Source organism: Myotis lucifugus, unplaced genomic scaffold (genome assembly GCF_000147115.1).
Source record: "Myotis lucifugus unplaced genomic scaffold, Myoluc2.0 scaffold_150, whole genome shotgun sequence".
Classification (NCBI taxonomy): Eukaryota; Metazoa; Chordata; class Mammalia; order Chiroptera; family Vespertilionidae; genus Myotis; species Myotis lucifugus.
This window is the reverse complement of record NW_005871198.1, coordinates 735,595-755,024: the sequence shown is the minus strand read 5'-3', so window position 1 is coordinate 755,024 and position 19,430 is coordinate 735,595. Positions and strand designations below refer to the sequence as shown.

Here is a 19,430-nt window from a genome sequence, read left to right as displayed (position 1 = left end):
TGGTTGATTATTCCTATTTATTTTATTATGAACTATGCTTTTTATATTTTGCTCATTATCTTTAAAAATGTGGACCATTTTGCACATTTGCCTGCCATTTTGCACATAGGCATTGCTAATCCTCTCTGAATCATTCCAATTGGCCATAAATATATATATATATATTTCTTATGTGAGGGTCATAGGATTTCTTTAACTGTGGCCAGTTACTTTAAGTAATAAAGAAGAAAATGAGAGGAAAGAAAGGGAGAGAGGAAGAGAGGAAAAAAAGGATGGGGAGTGAGTAGAGGTGGGGAAGAGGGCTACTGTCTAAGATGCTCTACTACTCCCTATTTTGACTACCAATCCCTAGTCAAATGCAGGAGTTAAGAACATGATTTCTGGAATGAGACTGCTTGGATTTGATTCGCAACTCTGTCACTTAATAACCATGCAAATTTAGGAAGCCTATTTAAATGACCTAAGCTTCAGTGTCCTCATTTGGAAATTAGAAATGGTGATAGTATATGCATCCTAAAAGTTATTGTGAGGATTCAGTAAAATAACCCAACAAAGCTGACAAACACCAAACGTGGCACGTCCACACCTGCACTGACTGCCAGTCCTTCCTGCGACTGAGCAAGCACTGCCCAGATCAGACCGGGCGGAACTAGGGCGCCCTCTCCTTCCTGGTTCGTTCTCAATGCGTCTCTTTACTTGGGGACTCGGCTTTTTATTTATGTTTTGCATTTCTGTGGAGGTAATTTAAACAGTATGCATCTCCCATGGGAACAAATGTGATGGTATAATGAACTATTTAAAATATATTCAAGAGACAATCTGCTTTATTCAGTCAGGAGAGGTAAAAAGTATTGTGGGAAGCGTAGGATTTTATATCTTTCATTTATTCAGTTTCTCTGTTCACTAATAAACATTGTGCAAGAAAAAGAAGACAGATTCAATATTCACTTACGTTTGGAGTTTGATACAAAGTATCAAAGTAGCAAGAAAATAACTTACCTAAAGCTTATTTCAAGGCAATTTGTAGAATAGGATTTTCTCTATTAAAAAATATGACAGTTTAACAGGAATGCGCAAGAAGATGTTTTTCCATTCCTTTGATTTGTATTGGTTTCAAACAAATACTAATAAGTGATGCTTACTGAAATTGGGAGATTCTGCTTAATAATCCTATCTATTTGAGATTTTAAAAAGCTAATCCAATGTTCCATTTTGGTATACGTTTTTAAATGTCACATTAATGGGAGTGATGTCAAAAGGACATCATTACAGATGGAGTAAAAGACTGATTTTTTTGAAGTTTTTCTCTATAGAAAATCATTAAATTGAGTCAGATACCAAGAAGAAAACATAATTGTTGAACATGTTGAAGTATCAAATGGTCATATAAACACATATTTTATATTATGCTCTGAAATAAATATATTTATGGTTAGATGCCAATAAAGTAAATGAACTAAATCAATCGTCCTGCTTTTTATAAACTTTGTATTACAATAACCTGAAATTGTATGTCCAGATATAAACTCAGAGAGGATTAAAATTGTTTTATCCTTTCTTTTTGTTTTGCTTTCTGTTCACAGAAAATGATGACGATTTAAATGGCTTGCAAACCAGATTAGAAAATGCCGATGTTAGAAATGGAGAGCTCCGGAGAGCTCTGAATGACACTTTGGCAAAGTTATCAGCAATTCCAAATGGTAAGCTTTTAGGACACTACAAATTGATGCAGTTGTCCTGAACTTTTAAAAATATTCTATCTTTTACCACTTTTCCCAATATTACACCTCTGTTATAATACCCTCCAGGGCCCTCTATGCTGTCTCAAAGGGTAAGAACTCCTTTTTTATAGCTGCATAGTATTCCATGGTGTAAATGTACCACAGTTTTTTATCTACTCATCTACTGGTGGGCACTTAGGCTGTTTCCAAATCTTAGCTACAGTAAATAATGCTCCTATGAATTTAGGGGTGCATATATTCTTTTTGATTGGTGTTTCAGGATTCTTAGGATATATTCCTAGAAGTGAGATCACTGGGCTAGATGGCAGTTCCTTATTTAATTTTTTGAGGAAACTCCACACTGTTTTCCACAGTAGCTGTATCAGTCTGCATTCCCACCAGCATTATTATCTGCACTTTACAGATGACAAGCTGAGACACGGGATACTGATAGTCACTGTTAAAAGTGACATACATGAGATTTGAACCCCACAGTTTAACTTCAGAGTTTGTGGTCTTAACAACTAATACTAGCAAACATACACTAGTAAGCATCTATGTCTACAGTATATTGTTTATACAAATAGGATCAAGAAAACAAACGCATGTATTTATACAGTGCAGAAAATACTAAAATCTTAATTATTTTTACTTTTTTAACATGAAAAAATCTGAAGTAACACTCTAGATTTTCATATCACCTCTTTGGTAGTAAGGAGGTACATAGAAAATTTCTATGGATCAAAACAAATGTAAAAAACATGAACACATAGTCTAATATACCTGAAAAAGGATGTTAGCCATCTCTACATTGATTCCCCCCTTCCCCGTGAATGTGCAGATTAAATTTTAAGCCTACTTTTTATGAAGCTTTAAGACAGGTGGATAAGTTTTTTTCTCTTTAATATGTTTAACAGCAAACCACAATATACCCTTCTACAGTGAACATTTAGAATAAGCACTTTGCTCTCCTAAGAGCTAATCAAGTATTCATAGCAAAGGTCCCTGAGAAAATTGAGCTAAAATTTTACTTTGCTACAACTGAATGAGACAAAAGTCAGCCTTCCTCTTCGTAGGTGCGTTCCCGAGGTCAGTCAGCTGTGGCCTCGCTTTGACAAGCATGGACTAAGCCACTAACTCCAGACCCTTTGTTTTGTTTCTCAAATGCTCTTCTGCTGACAGACACAGCTGCTAAACTGCAAGCCGTTAAGAACAAAGCGAGACAAGCCAACGACACAGCCAAAGATGTGCTGGCCCAGATTAAAGATCTCCACCAGGACCTGGATGGCCTGAAAAAAAGTTACAATCAACTAGCAGACAGCGTAGCCAAAACAAATGCTGTGGTAAAAGATCCTTTGAAAAACAGTAAGATCCCCTTTTTCATTTTGATTATGTCATTTATTTATTCACACTACAAGAGTACCGGCGTAGACCATTAGAGCTGGAGGAGACCCTCATGGTGATGTAGTCTGGCTTCCTCTCTCCAAAGACTGGGCTCAGAAACTGAGTGTTCTGCAGCTCAGAACTAGAATCCAAGCCTCCCCGCTTCACATCAGGGCTTCTTCCCTCCGAAGTGTGTCCAATCGAAAGGAAATTAGGAAATCCCAAAGTCTGCATGATATTTGGCATAGGGATGCCAAGTACTTTTTAATCCTTCACTGTAATTAAAAACGTATTTGTACTTGGGAAACTAATATCCTCAAAGTTGGTGAGGTCCCATGGAACACAGAGGCCAAGGAGCATTCTAATAGAAATGTGACATTAAAATGGTATGAACCTGAAATACTTTAACACTCAAAAATATTGATGTTTAATCATTTAGATTTTTCAGTTATTTAACATTTTCAGGAAATTAAAGCACTTATCTAGTTTACAAGAATATGTCTCTACATCTTTTGTATATTGCATCAAATTATATTTAGTTAATAAGGATTTACTGAGAAATGTGGAGGAACTTAATATAACGGTAATTTAACTGATTAAGTGCAATCAATAAACATTTATATATATATATATATATATATATATATATATATATTCCCATTCTGTAAAGTGATAAAACATCATCATCATATGTGACACTTGATTTTTTGGACTTGTTACTCTCAAGAGAGTAGCCCTCTTTATATAAGAAAATTTTCATTGGGTATCAAAATATTTGTAGAGTACAATTACAAAAACCCTGTTATTGACATCATATGCTATGTAAGTCAGAGCCTGCTTTTTCACACCACAGCCTTGAGTCAAATGCTAATGATGCTGTGAAATAGTAGGTACTACAAGCATGACTCCTTCATGAGCAAAGAAGGGTGCAAACATATAACATGAACTTCAGAGCTAGGGAGAAGGATTTATTCCTCGCCATTTCTTCAAGAGAAGAAATAGATGAGATGCACTGGTTTTGTTCATGTATTCTTATGTAAGCCCAGATAGAGCTTCTCCCTGGTCTTCAAGTCTCCATCTGAATTAATAGTTCAGATGCATTCCAAGTCACATTAAAAAAAAGAATGAACTTAAGTTTTAAAGTAAATATGATTCTCTCTTTTACTTATTTCATAATTTAAAATATCATTTCATTCAATTTTAGATTGATTCTCAGATGATAGCAGCCTTTTCATAATATTTATCTCTAATTTTTTTATCCTATCCTCAAGAAGTTATTTGTAATATTAATTCAAATGGGCCTGTTTTCTTTTAGAACATTATAATAAAATTTATTTTAACATGAATAGTGGCCTCTAAATGACATGTTTTTGTGTACTTTTACTTGATAACACTAATTTGACTTTAAATGGGATGCATTTGTAATTAGTACCTGTTGTGAAAAGTATCATTTTGTGATAGCTGTTAGTTTATAATATGGATAAAAAATATTTCCTCATGAATTTTCTAATTCTTTTTGTTTTACTTCCATATGAAATCACCTGCAGAAATCAGTATGTATATGTATACTTATATACTATTTAATAACTTTTATGCTAAATTGCCTATTGCAAAAAACTTCAGCTTTGCATGTTACCATGTTTAGGTGTTGCTTTAAACATTGGATAGCTGTTCTTTCCAGTGTCACAGTATTAATATAAGATATGTAAAAGGAATCTTTCCAAAAAGTCAGTATGTGAATGTATTTGATGTACTTCTAGAGAAGTATATTTAGAGAAGCACATAATAAAATAAAATGAAATCTTAACAACTAAGCAACTACAAGAATATAAAAATATTCTCCTTAAACATCCCATGGTTTAAATTCAAAACCAAAAATAAAACTGCAGAATAGAAAATAATAATAATAAAATCCAACATATCAAAACCTGAGAAGGCTCTCCTCAGTGGAAAATGAGTGCAATTTACTAAAAAAAAGCACTGAAATGAACAATTTAGACAATTCAATAAGTAAAACAAAATAAATTAACTGAAGTTGAAAAAACAATAATGAATTAGAAGACAGAAACATATAATGGACTTGGCCAATCTGTGAGGTGGATCTTTAGGAATATAAAGGTAAAATATTTTAGATGCTTGGCAGGCTTAATTTTAAAGAAGCACAGATAGGCAAAGTTCTCAAGGAGACAGAACTAGATAAGAGAAGAAATTTAACACATACAAGGATACTTGGCAAAACTCTATGCTTATAAATTTTAAAGCTTAAAAGAGATAATTTTCTAAAAAACATTGTCATCAAAATCTATCTTGAGATGTTATTTTAAAATCTACAGCCAAATAATTATAGGAGAAATAAGTTTTCAAGAACTACTGCACAAGAAGTTTTCAAAAACTACTGCAGACTCAATATCACAGACGATTTAATTTTAAACCTTCAAGAAGATCATTTCCATTTGATTTAATCTTCTCCACAAGATAGAGAAGAAAAAAGGGAGGGAGTGGGGGAACCTGCAGACCCATTTTGAAACATTTGATAGAAACTTTTAAGAGCATTAGAAGAAAATGATCCATTATTTGCCTAAACCTAAGTCTTTGCTTAACCCCTTTTTTCTCTTTCTTATGAATTTAATCTAAAGCATTTTTCCTAAATTCTAGAATAATTCAGAGTAGTAGTATAGAATTTAAGAAAGAAAAACTGGACAAATGCTTTATTAAAAAGTTACAAAATGAAGGGTAACTGTGTTTATGATGCATTATCTAAAAAATTATGTAACAAGGGCTTTGACCCCAATAACCTACATCAGGAAGGAAATACTCAGTTCATGATCTAGCAACTCTATTAATTAATGTTAATAAGAGACCTATGTTGTTTTAAACATCACTAACATTGTAACTCATAGTTATGGCCAGGACTTCAAAATACTTAGTTTAAACCTAGTTTTAAAATAATAATTTCCTTCCCTTTGAGCACATTTGATTAATTTCTGAGGATTCGTTCCCAGTGGTGCAATGTCAGCCAGAGAGCAGATCATTTGTAGTCGAGCAGAGCATATAGCCTTGGACCTTAAGCAGTTTCACTTTTTCATCAAGGTCTCCATGACAGAAAACAGACCAGCACATGCTCCATCAAATAACAAATGATACAGTTTGGATAAGACTGCCAGCATCCTACAGATAGAATAATTGGTTTTCCATGTGTCATTTGCCCTCCTGTGAAAAGCACATGCTGGATGTCTACGGATCAGTGAAAAAAACCTTCAGTTATTTGGGGGTTATACCCCTTTTGAAATTGTCACTATCCAACCTTTTTTTTTAACCTACAACAATGGCAGTTTAATATGATTCAGTGTAACAGAGAGAGCAGGGGTAATCAACTGTTCTTCAAAATGAAAATGAACTGCAGCATGATTTAATTAAAGTCTAAAAGAGGCCTTTAGTCTAAGGGTTGTTCAACATTGAAGGGTTTCCAGAAGACATTTTGATAGCTTCTCTATTTCAGATGTGCAAATACAGACAGCGAGAGAAAAAAAGAAAACCAATTTTTTGTGACAAGCCTGATTTAAATACAGGTCTGGCTTGGGCAGACTTAGGTGACATTTTAAAGACACTTTCATTTCCCTGATTCTATGACTAAAATTCTATTTTGTAAAGGTTAGCTTTTTGGCTGAAGCTGGAATTAAACATCAAATTAAATTTATTATATTCTCAACCTTCAGTGCTATCTTTCACTTTAATCTCAAAGCCATTGTTGGCCTCCTTCTCTAACAGCCCCTCTGGCCTGCTTGAGTCCAACTAAAATATTCTCTTTTGCCATCACAAGCTGCTTCAACAGTTGTGGCCTAGCTTCTGTCATGTGAATAAGATTAAATTCTTTTAATTCTTTAGTTAAGCATACTGCCATTTTCATTTGGCTCTGTGTGCATGTGTGCGCGCGTGCACTTGTGTCTGTATGTGTGCATGTGTGTGTTTTCGCATGTGTGAATGTTTCCATGTGTGCGCACGTGCACTTGTGTTGCATGTGTGAATGTTTGCATGTGTGTGCATGTGCGTATGTGCAGTTGCAGATGCAGATGCCACAGTGAAAAATCTGGAACAAGAGGCTGATCGACTGATTGATAAACTCAAACCCATCAAGGAACTTGAGGATAACTTGAAGAAAAACATCTCTGAGATAAAGGAACTGATAAACCAAGCCCGGAAGCAAGCCAATTCTGTAAGCTGTTTTTGTTTACAATATCAGTAACTGGTTGTATAGTTGGTATTATTTCCAGAAGGAATATTTTCCCCCATGTGTCCTGTTGAATGATCTTTGGTTCTTTTTCTTTAACTTGAAGTTATTTTGGGGGGAGGTTAAATATTTTGTTTTATTTTTCATAAACTTCAAGAGATTCCTTGAGAAGGGTAATCATTACTAATTGTTTTATAAATTGAAGTTCTAACATTTCTTATTATTTAAATGGAGTAATACAAATTGCAACAATGGAAACCTTATTTTTTTATACCAAAAAAGGGTGAATGAAAGTGACTTGCTCTTGATTAAAGCAAAAAAAAGCCAATCAGTGGGGTTGTAGCAGGAAAGAATTAATAAGGTTATAGGAAGCAATAACAAAGAGGAACCATTGTTTTCTATATTCTTTTGTCTGAGTATAAGCAACAACAAAAACTATTTTTATTACAAACAATTTTTATTGTTTCTCTTTTATTTTGGAGTAAGAATACCTAGCTGGTCTCAAAATGTTGGTCTTTATTGACAACCAGAAGACAATTAGGATAGAAGCAGAACTTTTTAGAACATAGCATCCTAATGAGCAAGGACAGAATTGTTAATGCCAATATGAACCTCTCTAGCCAAGAAACTTATCCCATGATGGTTTTAGAAATAGAAAGGAAAAAACAAATTTTCATGTTGCTAGGTTTAAACTCAAATCTTTTTAGAGACCCAAGTCTTCCGTCTCAAAAATTTTGTTTTCTCAACAACTTTCAATAACCAGAAATGACCTTTGTTAATCCATCAATTTATATTTTTTAGTAGTGGCCTAGAATATAAAACCCAGTGACAATATATTCGTTTTCCTGCTTTAGACATATCTAATGCCTCTAAAGAAGGCCAAGACAATAAATTCAATGTGTTCTTTAAAAAGGAACTCATAACTGACTGAAGAGAAACTTAGAAAATGACCCCCAAAAAAGATTAGTGAAGATGATGTACATAAGCTCAGAGGGAAAAAGTGGGTAGGGTTGAGAAGACATTTATTGAGCTCCAATATGAAAACCATGCAGGCGGTATGATGACAGGTGATCATTGTATATGCAAAGCACTAGGTGAACATAAATCAGATCTTACTACAATATTTAAAGTTTTATCTAAAATTGAGCCAATGTAGAAAAACCATCTCCTTTGTTCAAGGCTACTTGCTATGAAGTACTCAAAGATGAATGAGGAATGCACCAAGTTTATACTATAATAGAAGAAATAAGACATGTACACAAATAACTCTCTAAGATAATGCAGATGTGCTACACTGTATGAGCAATGGAAGTGTTATAAAGCTCTGAAAGGAAAGATCACCTCTAATAGGGGCCAGATTTCCTGAAGTGAGGGATTTGAGCCAGGCCTTAAAATGGGATAGTCCTGGACATGGGAGCGGGGGTGGGGGGACAGCATTCCGAGAAAAGGAAATTGCTTGAGTCAAGGCAGAGAGAGAAGAAAGTTTCAGGATTATTTGATGAAAGAGTAGTCTGGCTTGCCAAGATTATTGATAAAGTGAACTTTAAACTGGAAATGTCAGTAAAGGCCAACCTTATCAGGCCCTGAATAGTAAGTTAAGCAGTTTCACTTAGCTGCAGTTGAAATAAACCTCACTGATGAGGAGAAGTTGAAAGTTCTTAATTATAAAATATAGCATAATCAGAGCTGAGCATTTTGAATATGAACCTGAGAGTAGTTTGTGATATAGATGAAAGAAACTAGAAAGAAGGAAGCAAGTTTTGTACAAAACCCAACTGTGTCAGTGTCAGGAGAAAGCAAGAGACTGACATACCACTCCTATATTTTGCAATATTAAGTTTGAAGAGGCAATAATAGTACATGTTCTATTGTGAATCACACACTTAGCTACATATTCTGCTTAGTTATCAGGTGGTAAAATCTGAACATTTTTACTATATCTTCATTTTAAAGAAATTTTGAAATATACCCAGATATTTATCAGTTATGAGAACTTTCCCACATCACCACCCACCCCCTGGGGAAAAAGATAAAATTCTGGCATGTAAATACATAAAACCTGTCTTCAGATACAAAATGAAAGACAGGTATAAAAGTAATTCCAGAAAAAGTGACCATTGCCTATGCCTTCTAAGGAAATTCTCAATCACTTTTGGAAATTGAAATTACAACAGATTGCCTTACTTTCTCAAAGATGTTAGAAATATGTAAGCAGCCAGATTTTTTTTTCAAGTGAGTTTTATGCAAATTGAGGATGACATTTGCCTGATTTGTAATATTTGTAATCGGGCACGAGTGTCTGGATGTGGCTCTAACACATACTCAATGTGACCAAGAAATCAAAGACATTTATTTTAAAGTAGTTTTTTGTTTGTTTGTTGTTTGTTTGTTTTGCTTTGTTGACTTTGAAATTGAGTGGCTAGCAGTCTTTTTAAATGAATGACCTAGTTGCTGGATGAAAAATGCAGTGAAAATCCAGTAGATATAATAATGGGCTCTTCAATAATGTTGGACTGAGTTCATGATGATAAATTGGTAAATACTGTGCTTTAGAGATACCTCATGCTTAGTGACTTTTGTTTAGAAGTCTTACTGAAGATTCATATTAGAAATAACAACAGGTGATAGAAGCAAATATCTTGAGAGGATATTTGTGTTTCAGAAATCTCTTCTCTCTTATGAGGGATATATCCTAGAGATTTCATCTAGTGAAACTTATAAATGCTGTACTTGGAATTGCCTATTTTAAGTTAGTTAAAATAAATATCTGTAATTATAAAGAAAAACACAAAATGTTTAAATGAGAAATTAGTAGCTATGGACTGGTTACCAACAATTTGAGCTGCCTGAATTTTTCAGGTACTGAGCATATATTCAAAACCATAAGCCAGAAAACAGAAATCCAGGGGATTTTGCATATGAATGTATAAGAGTTGACCAATAGGTTACTTTGCAAGATTAACTGCTGGCATATTTATTATAACAACATCCTTTTGTTCAGAGAACCATATGTTTTAGATATGCAAAGTGTACTATGAAGTAGATTAATTGTAACTCCTAGTGCTGTTAAATACCCTTAACTTGAAAATGGCTGCCTTCCTAGACTTCCTTCCCAGATGGAGTTTCATCAGCTCAGTTAGGTCCTGGTGCTCTATCTCCTGCACTTTGGTCTCTCCCTTTCGAACACCCCGATCATGTAATCCCCTATCGTTTCTACCAGGTGTACCTAAGCAAGGGCAGACACTCCACCTGTGACCCAAATGGACATGTATTCCACCCACAGTCCGTCATTTCTTCTCTTAACAGCAACCAAGGAGGATTATAATACTGTGGTCTTTCAACAGAATTAGTTACTTACGATTAAACTAGCCATAAGTTTAAAAAAGCATATACTGGTATGAAATAAAGATAAAATAAACTGCACACATAGTTACTCTTGACTACCCCAGCCCCTCTGGATATGAATCCTGCTAGAAAGAGCTCGATCTGCTCTGTTCATGAATCCCTGGCAGACCTGGGTGTCTTCTCTTTGATCTCGTGATGTCAGTGACACTTACAGCCTGCCTCAGATATCCAATTTGCCCAGTGTCAAGCTCTTCTCTGATGATGGTTTTGGTTCACTTGCTATAAATTCTTAAAAACTCACCATCTCCTATAGTTTTTCTTAAACACGAAGACATCTGAAGACTGCATTTCCCCTCCCCGACCTCTACTACAGTCTCTTTCTCTTGCTTTACTTCCTTATTATCTCCAAGCCCTTGGGTAGCCCTTTGTATAGCTGCTCCTCTTTCATGTAACATCCTCTGACAACTTCCGAGGCACATCTGTTCTATAGCATTAACACCCAGAAGAAAAGTTGTACATTTCCTGGTTCTGTTTTTTGACAATTTATATATTTTTTAAAATATATTTTTATTGGTTTCAGAGAGAAAGGGAGAGGGACAGAGAGATAGAAACATTAATGATGAGAGAGAATCATTGATCACCTGACTCCTGCATACCCCCTACTGGGGATCAAGCCCGTAACCCGGGTGTGTGCCCTTGACTGGAATTGAACCCCGGGCCACAGGCCGACGCTCTATCCACTGAGCCAAACTGTCCAGGGCAACAATTTATATTTTGATTCCCCTATTCTAGCACTTTATGTAGAAGGGAAATTTCATCATTTGTGGAACAAAGAGCTAACTTCCTGGCTGAAATCCACACAAACAGAAAGATTATCTTCTCCAGAGCACAGACCAAATACTCTGGGGACCAGAATGGATTTCAGTGCTGTACCCGCAGTTAGCTGACTGGGCCCCACCCTCGGAGGAACACAAGGACTAGGAAAGCAGGCTGAACAGGAGGCTTCCTGGATTATTCCAGCCCCAGGCCACCACACAGGGCTCCATTAGGGGGAGCTCCCGTTTCTTTCGAACGCAAGATCTCCTCCACTTGGAGATGCAATCTGGACAGCAGATTAGGTGAGGAAGCAGAATATGAACTCATGACTCAGGCACGGTCTATAGATGCAACACATCTGCCTTATCCCCAGAAGTTCTCAAACATATATGAATTTACAGATTTGTCACAACCCATATCCTCCTTAGCTTTCTCTTCTAAATCCAACCAATGTTGAGTCCAGAACCCTTGGGGAGGAGTCCCATTGCTGCCTACACCTACAGCCTAATTGGACCCTTGAAGACACTTCCTTGTGTCACCATGATATGGAGACTGGTTTGGCAGCTCGGCTGTCTTGGCTGGAGTCTGCACAGCCCTTCATGATGGTAACAATAATGCTCATTGGCTTTCTTCCACTGTGAAAACTATATGAGTAGCACAAAGTGCTAGAGGGAATGAGAAAATGGAAACTCACTGCTGGTGAGGACCAAGAGGCTTCCGGAAGGCGGGTGTTTGAATCAGCTTCCCCGTCTCTGCCTCCCACTCTGAGCACTTTCACTAACACAGTAACAGCTGCTCTCTGAGCCCAAGCAGCGCCCTCGCTGTCCTGAAAGTGCCCCTTTGATGGTGTACCTGAACCAAAGGAAATTAAATCAGATCATCAACTAGTGTTACTTGCGATTGAAGCAAGGTTCCCAAAAGGAAAATAAAAATTGGTGTGAACTGTGTCACTTCTATTCGCATAGGCATTCCTTTCCTAGCAATTTATAGTAATTTTTAAAGGACTAGTCAAAAGAAAAAGGAGCTGTTAAATATATTAGCAATGATAGCCACTGGAAATTATTTCTGTTTCATTTCCTGGAAACTTAATAAAAAGATATAATTTGTTCTGAAAGGTATGTTCTGAGTGGAATGATTAGTATTCCCCGTACTGTTAGAACATCTAGAACAAAATCTATTTGGCCTCTTTCAACTGTAAGAACATGGGAGAGTAGATAATTTCCTCTTGAAAAATCAAAGAAAAATGGTTTCCTATTTGAAGTGATACCAAAATCGCTGAAATTTGAATTGCAAAATTTCATTTAACAACCTTAATAAAGATATTCCATTAGCTTCATGTAAAACCACCTTTTGAAAATGTTCCTAAAGGAATAAAGTATGAAGGTAAGAATTTGTTAGTTGGCAGGCTTTAAAACATAGTAGTGTGCTAACAAAACATGTGACTGTGAGCGGCTTATTGTCAAAATGCTGGTGGAAAGCTGCTTTTCTCGGCCCTCATTAATGAGTATAATAGTGTCTGCATATGGGCATTTAATGATAGCATTTGATAATAGAAAAATAACTTCAAAGAAGAGATGGTGATGATGGCTTTGCGGTTGTTTGGGAGCTCTTTAAACTTTCTGAGAGATTTAGTCTTGGTTCTTTGTACCTTGTTTTTCTTGAAGATCAAAGTATCTGTGTCTTCGGGAGGTGACTGCATTCGAACATACAAGCCAGAAATCAAGAAAGGAAGCTACAATAATATCATTGTCAACGTAAAGACACCTGTTGCCGACAACCTCCTTTTTTATCTTGGAAGTGCCAAATTTGTAAGTCCAATATTCAGCATGTCTTGGCTTACTGTATATATGTACAGTCAGAGGTTAATCCTGGTAGTGCGGGAAATGTATGGAATCCAGTAACATGGTCCCAAAATTATGTAATGTAGCCTTTCAGACTTGAAAATCTCAGAATCTTACCACACAAAGTTAGAAGGCAAATGAAATGAAGAAAACTTTTTACAGCACTTAGGCACATGTGCTTTTATGAGTGTAAGAAGCATTTATTTTGAATTATATTTTCAGATCCAGTTATTTAAGAAGAAAGACTAATAGGAATAAAGCTCTTTTTGTTGTTTTTTACTTTTCTCTAACTGAGAAATTATAATGAACGTTCATAGTCAATGAAAATGGCAATTTGTATACTAATTTTTGGCCAATGAAAAATTTTCTGATTCATGTTGAGTTTCTTCAGAAGCTCACCAGAAACTTCTAATTCCTTTCATTTTCTTTTTTAACTACTTGGCTTTGCATGCATGGGGACCTTCTAAAATGAACATGACTTTTCAACAGCCCACTCATCTCATAAGTCAATACTTGGAATTCAAGTGAGAAGTTTGAGGTCACCTTGAGTAGAAAATCATAGCTGATCCTTCAAAAATATCAGTGCTCTTGAAGAAAACAATGAATTATGAATATTTTCCTTTACCTCTTCCACAAGTATCAGAGTAAGAAAAGACTTTGTCTCAAAATTAGTCCTAGCTAGAGTTGATTAAATTAACACATATACCTCAGCAGTATGGACAGTTGTGTTGCTCTAAAGATACAATAATAAAATATTGTTTAACCATACATAATAATAGTTCATATTACTTGGGAAATTTATTCACTTGGCTTCTAATTATTTCACCTATACCCGTGGTCGGCAAACTGCGGCTCACGAGCCACATGAGGCTCTTTGGCACCTTGAGTGTGGCTCTTCCTAAGCCTTAGGAGTACCCTAATTAAGTTAATAACAATGTACCTACCTATATAGTTTAAGTTTAAAAAATTTGGCTCTCAAAAGAGATTTCAATCGTTGTACTGTTGATATTTGGCTCTGTTTGACTAATGAGTTTGCCGACCACTGACCTATACCTACACGGCACCTGTTAAGGAGAACTCTGCTGGCCTCCTTTTATTAGGTATTTTATATTGATAGGTATTCTGTTTGTGTTTCTCTGAACTAGATTGACTTTCTGGCTATAGAAATGCGTAAAGGCAAAGTAAGCTTCCTCTGGGATGTTGGATCTGGAGTTGGACGTGTGGAGTATCCAGATTTGACTATTGATGACTCCTATTGGTACCGTATTGAGGCATCAAGGTAACTAACTCAATAAAGATTAAAGTAAATTACAGGATTTTGGAGTAGTTTCTCAGTTTATAAGAAAACTCTTATTTTCCTCTCAAGAAGGTATGTATACAAATTTTTATGCATACTTCAAATGTATGTATAGATTTGTGTATATATACACAATATATACACAAATTTTAATATTATGTGAATATGTAAACATGTATGAAAATTGGCATCTTCGTAGTGCCTATTAAGATCTGACAAACCGTCAAGATATTGACCAGAATGACCATTTATTTTGGCCCCCTTACCTGGCTGTCCCATAGGAATTTTGAGTTTATGTTGTTTTGCGTCATACTGCCACACCTGAAGAGTGCTGAGATTTGGCCTTATTCAGAACAAGCCAGTGCGTAAGAGCTGCCTTCAGTGCCTGTCTCAAATGTGCACAATTCCTCTTCTAGTCTACATAGCAGCCGTGCCTACCAGCATGTGCAGTCTCTAAACGCTGGCGTGAATATATGTCAGGTCCACACTACTCAAAATGGGAAGTAACAGGAAATTGATTAATTCAATCTTTGAAGCTTTAATTTTTTTAAATATATTTTATTGATTTTTTACAGAGAGGAAGGGAGAGGGATAGAGAGTTAGAAACATCTGTGAGAGAGAAACATCGATCAGCTGCCTCCTGCACACCTCCTACTGGGGATGTGCCCGCAACCAAGGTACATGTCCTTGACCGGAATCTAACTAGGACCTTATAGTCCGAAGGCCAACACTCTATCGACTGAGCCAAACTGGTTAGGGATGAATCTTTAATTCAATTAACTTCTAGCAGTGTAAAGATTCCTTAGAGAAACCATTCCTATCCTCTATACTCCCCCCTCAATTTCTCTTATTTTCCTAATTTCTAACTGTCTACTACACTAAAACAGCTAATAGTTAAGAGGTATTGTTAAGGGCCTAGGTCTACAGATAAAATTGATCAACAATCTGGAGAAAGCTTAATGAGCCCGGCCAGTGTTGCTCAATGGTTGAACGTCAACCTATGAATCAGGAGGTCACGGTTCGATTCCTGGTCAGGGCACATGCCCAGGTTGTGGGCTCCATCCCCAGTGTGGGGGATGCAGGAGGCACCAATCAATGATTCTCTCTCATCATTGATGTTTCTGTCTCTCTCTCCTTCTCCCTTCCTCTCCAAAATAAAAATAATTTTTTTTAAAAAAGAGAAAGTTTAATGAGAAGCAAGATCTTCAGTTTCTTTGTGTGTGTGTGTGTGTGTGTGTGTGTGTGAGAGAGAGAGAGAGAGAGAGAGAGAGAGAGAGAGAGAGCAACAGATATGTTTCCATATGTGATGCTGGGGGGGCGGGGGGATTAAGTACTTCGAAAACTTAAGAATATGTTTTCATAAAGTACAGTTCTTTTATTAGAAGAGATATATTCTGTTAAAGAAGAATCTTATTTGATAAAGTTATTTTATTGTTTCCATGGGTTTCAGTTAATACTGCACCCTCAAAGATAAAAAGATTACCAAAATGAGACAGCAGGGAGAGAAATATGACACAAAAGTTTTGTTATGACAGCTTGTCTCAGAGAAGCGACCAGATTTTCATATTTAACAATTTAACGAAATCAACCACTTAAAAAAAAGAAAGAAAATCAAATACAATAATAATAGCTTTCAAAACCATACTAATTGAATTGAAAAGCGGAGGTCTTTTATACGATTTGTATACACAATGCTGAAGACTAGATATTATACAATACACATTAAGATGGTATGCCGAACAGTAAAAGATGCCGGGTTCCAGGAAGACTACTTCAGCAAATCTGGGCCCAAGATATAATAAGGGATTTTAGGAGAAATTATGCAGTTTATAATGCAGAAGGGTGGATTATTCAGGAATTAAATTAGACAAAATGCTAAAGGAAGTACTATAAACTTGTTTAAGTATGTGTCAGTAAATAGCAAACTGTTTTGTAAAGGCATAGGAAAAGGCTTTTTATTTAACCAATAGCAATCTCATCAGCTAATTGCTGCTGTGTCACTTCATATTAATGGACACACACAGAGTGACGGGCTGTTTCTCACTGGCCCTGGCTGACTCAGACAGCAAACATCTAGCAAAGATCAGACTCTGGGTTTTGATTTGCAATTTAATGAACCTGGCACTTTTGAAGCTAAATACACAGTTATCTCTTAAATATTCCAAAACAAGTCTCGACATTTTATACCTTTTCAATCTGAAGCTACCAGAGAGGTGATACATGATTCATTTCCTGTATTTCCTCCCACTTCCTTTCAACACGTGCCCTGGAAGAACTGGGAGAAATGGAAGCATTTCTGTGAGGGCCCTGGATGGACCCAAAGCCAGCATTGTGCCCAGTACATATCATTCAGCATCTCCTCCAGGGTACACGATTCTAGACGTGGATGCAAATGCAATGCTCTTCGTTGGTGGCTTGACTGGGAAATTGAAGGTAATGTGTTTCTTCCCCATCCTGTTTACCTCATCTTTGTGGACAACTCCTGACATGATTACTTCGGGAGAAGCACAATAAAACTCAGCAAAAACTCAATCACTTTTGCTAAATTTGTATTTTTGAAAACAAGAATTTATGTTGATTAAGAATTGTCTCCTTCCAATATTCAGTAAGGAAAGACAATATTTTAAATTTGTGTATATATTTACTTAAACGGTTGTTGTTTTGCCCTAACCTGTGGCATCAATTTTTGAATATTCTTGTTTTAGTTGCCTCAAAATCAAAGTGATTTTTAAAGGCACTTTATTTTCCAAATCAACTTGTGATTTCTTAATATAAAGTGCTATAAGGTTCAAACTCACATCTAATTAAAAGATTTATGAATACCTTGGGAAATATCACGGGAGTCGTAAGCTTTCAAATCATGATCCAATTTTAAAAGTTTTCAAGTTCTCTTCTCCTCATTCGTATAGAGCAACACACTTAATATTCATAATTGCTCCATGGCAGGTCCTTGTGCATTTGAAATTGCAGAGTGCCTGCATTTTAAAGAAGCTCGTGCTGATTAAATGGAATTAGGTGCTGGAAAACGACCTGTGGGTGAGATGTAAGAGCACAACCAAATCTAATGGTTAATCCCGGGCTTGACAGAATTATCCTGGATGAGATTAGTCAGAAAATGTGAAAAGCCAGGGTTACCCCAAATTTATGAGAAATCAACTTTCTTATGGAGTGAGGTTGTTTTATTTGCTTTGTGTATGAGATGTGACTCTCCAGCATTGTAATTGATTCCACAACTGCACACTAAAATCATTCTCATTTCTTAGAACTGCATATAAATATATATGGTACATAGTAATATATAGTCATAGTGCCAACTTTCTCTTCTCTCCAGAAAGATAAATATAGGGGGAGCGCAGAGCAGTATGAAAGCCATGAATTTTGAAAGCCAGTCCCGATTAGATCCTCTGCTCTACCATTTACTAAAATATGACCTTTGGGCAAGTCACTTAATCCTTGAGGCTTCAGATGTCTCAACTAGAAAAGGGAGATAAGAATATCAACTTTGCCTGCATATTAATAATCTATAATAACAAAAGTATAATATGCTAATTAGACCGGACAGCCAAATGACCTTCCAAACGTCCTTCCGGACAAAGTCGGGGCTGCACGAATTTCATGCATTGGCCCCCTAGTAAAATTCAGAACATTTATATAGTCCTTACTATGTGCTCAGTAATATTCTAAGTCATTTACATGCATTAACTTATTTTTCACAACAACCCCAAAAGGTGGGTAATATCCTTCTCAGAGTTAAGGAATCTAAGTAAGAGAGAAGTTCAATGACATGACCAGGGTCACACATCAGTTAGTAGCAGAGCTGCGATTAAATACAGGTTTACAAGTGTCTCCACTCTTAATCACCCTGTTTCATGGCCACAGTGAATAGTGAGATTACGTGCATACCATTTATGACTCATGCCTAAGGCATGATGGTCTCACCTTAAATCGCACCTTAAATAATTTTTATGATTATCAGAGATCACTGGAACAAAGCAACTTTCTTAGCACAATCTCAGGGGACAATAAAACAGGCAAATGAAATCTATAGAAAATCGTAATGATTTTGGCCAAGAGTCTCAAGGAAACTGCCACACCAGAATATGAACTGAAAGCTGAAAACCAGTAGCTAAATCAACATGCTGATGAAAATTCACAGTGGCAGGAAAATATAGGTTCTTTTTAGGATGCAAGACGGCAAAGCATAAAGCAAGGAGCATCCACAAGTAGAATAATCAACCTCTGGAAAATTAAGAGAGGCTCTGACTGATGACGGAGAATCCCAAGGACTGTCTGACCCACAAATGCCATCGGCTCTGATCAGCATTTTTTCTACCTGTCAGTGCACCTTCTTCGCAGCAATAGGAAGATGTGTATGTTCATGAGTTTAACCTAAATTGTCACTACAAATTTTAACTATTCAGTTACCATCTTCCTACATTTGTTCTAAAACCCAAACATGTCAATTCACTCCCCCTCCCCCAGATTATTGAAATAAATGTGGATTCGTTTGGACAAAGTGTTTCTGAAGTTAGAGGCACCAGAATATAGTATTTCTATGTAATATGTCACTATCAAAACAAACAGGTGTTTCGACTACAGCAAGGTTCTCTAGCATGGACCCTGTTATTCCCCTTCTTTGTGACTGTGTTATGTTCCACGTGTATGACCTTCTGGTGTAAGAACACCAGGTTGTCCTTCCACAAATATTTATTGAGCCCCTACTAATGCCAGGCCCAGTGCTGTGTACACCAGCAAACAGCGCCAACGTATTCCCTTCCCTTACAAATTTACCCTTTCCT

At 36.3% G+C, this 19,430-nt stretch overlaps 1 protein-coding gene and 1 non-coding gene across 4 annotated transcripts in view; one reads left to right on the top strand and one right to left on the bottom strand.

Annotated features, from left to right (window-relative positions):
- LAMA2 (laminin subunit alpha 2) overlaps positions 1-19,430 on the top strand; it is a 452,538-nt gene that overhangs the window by 382,776 nt on the left and 50,332 nt on the right. For all 3 annotated transcript variants that reach the window (XM_023759137.1, XM_014461101.2, XM_014461100.2), the window contains 7 exons: positions 1,584-1,700; positions 2,904-3,086; positions 4,652-4,657; positions 7,163-7,317; positions 13,158-13,301; positions 14,480-14,613; positions 16,905-17,064. In XM_023759137.1, coding sequence (XP_023614905.1) covers positions 1,584-1,700; positions 2,904-3,086; positions 4,652-4,657; positions 7,163-7,317; positions 13,158-13,301; positions 14,480-14,613; positions 16,905-17,064 — 899 coding nt within the window. The remainder of the gene's footprint in view (positions 1-1,583; positions 1,701-2,903; positions 3,087-4,651; positions 4,658-7,162; positions 7,318-13,157; positions 13,302-14,479; positions 14,614-16,904; positions 17,065-19,430) is intronic.
- Positions 64-165, bottom strand: LOC111827310. The gene has a single exon (XR_002830805.1). It is a non-coding gene; the product is annotated as a U6 spliceosomal RNA (small nuclear RNA).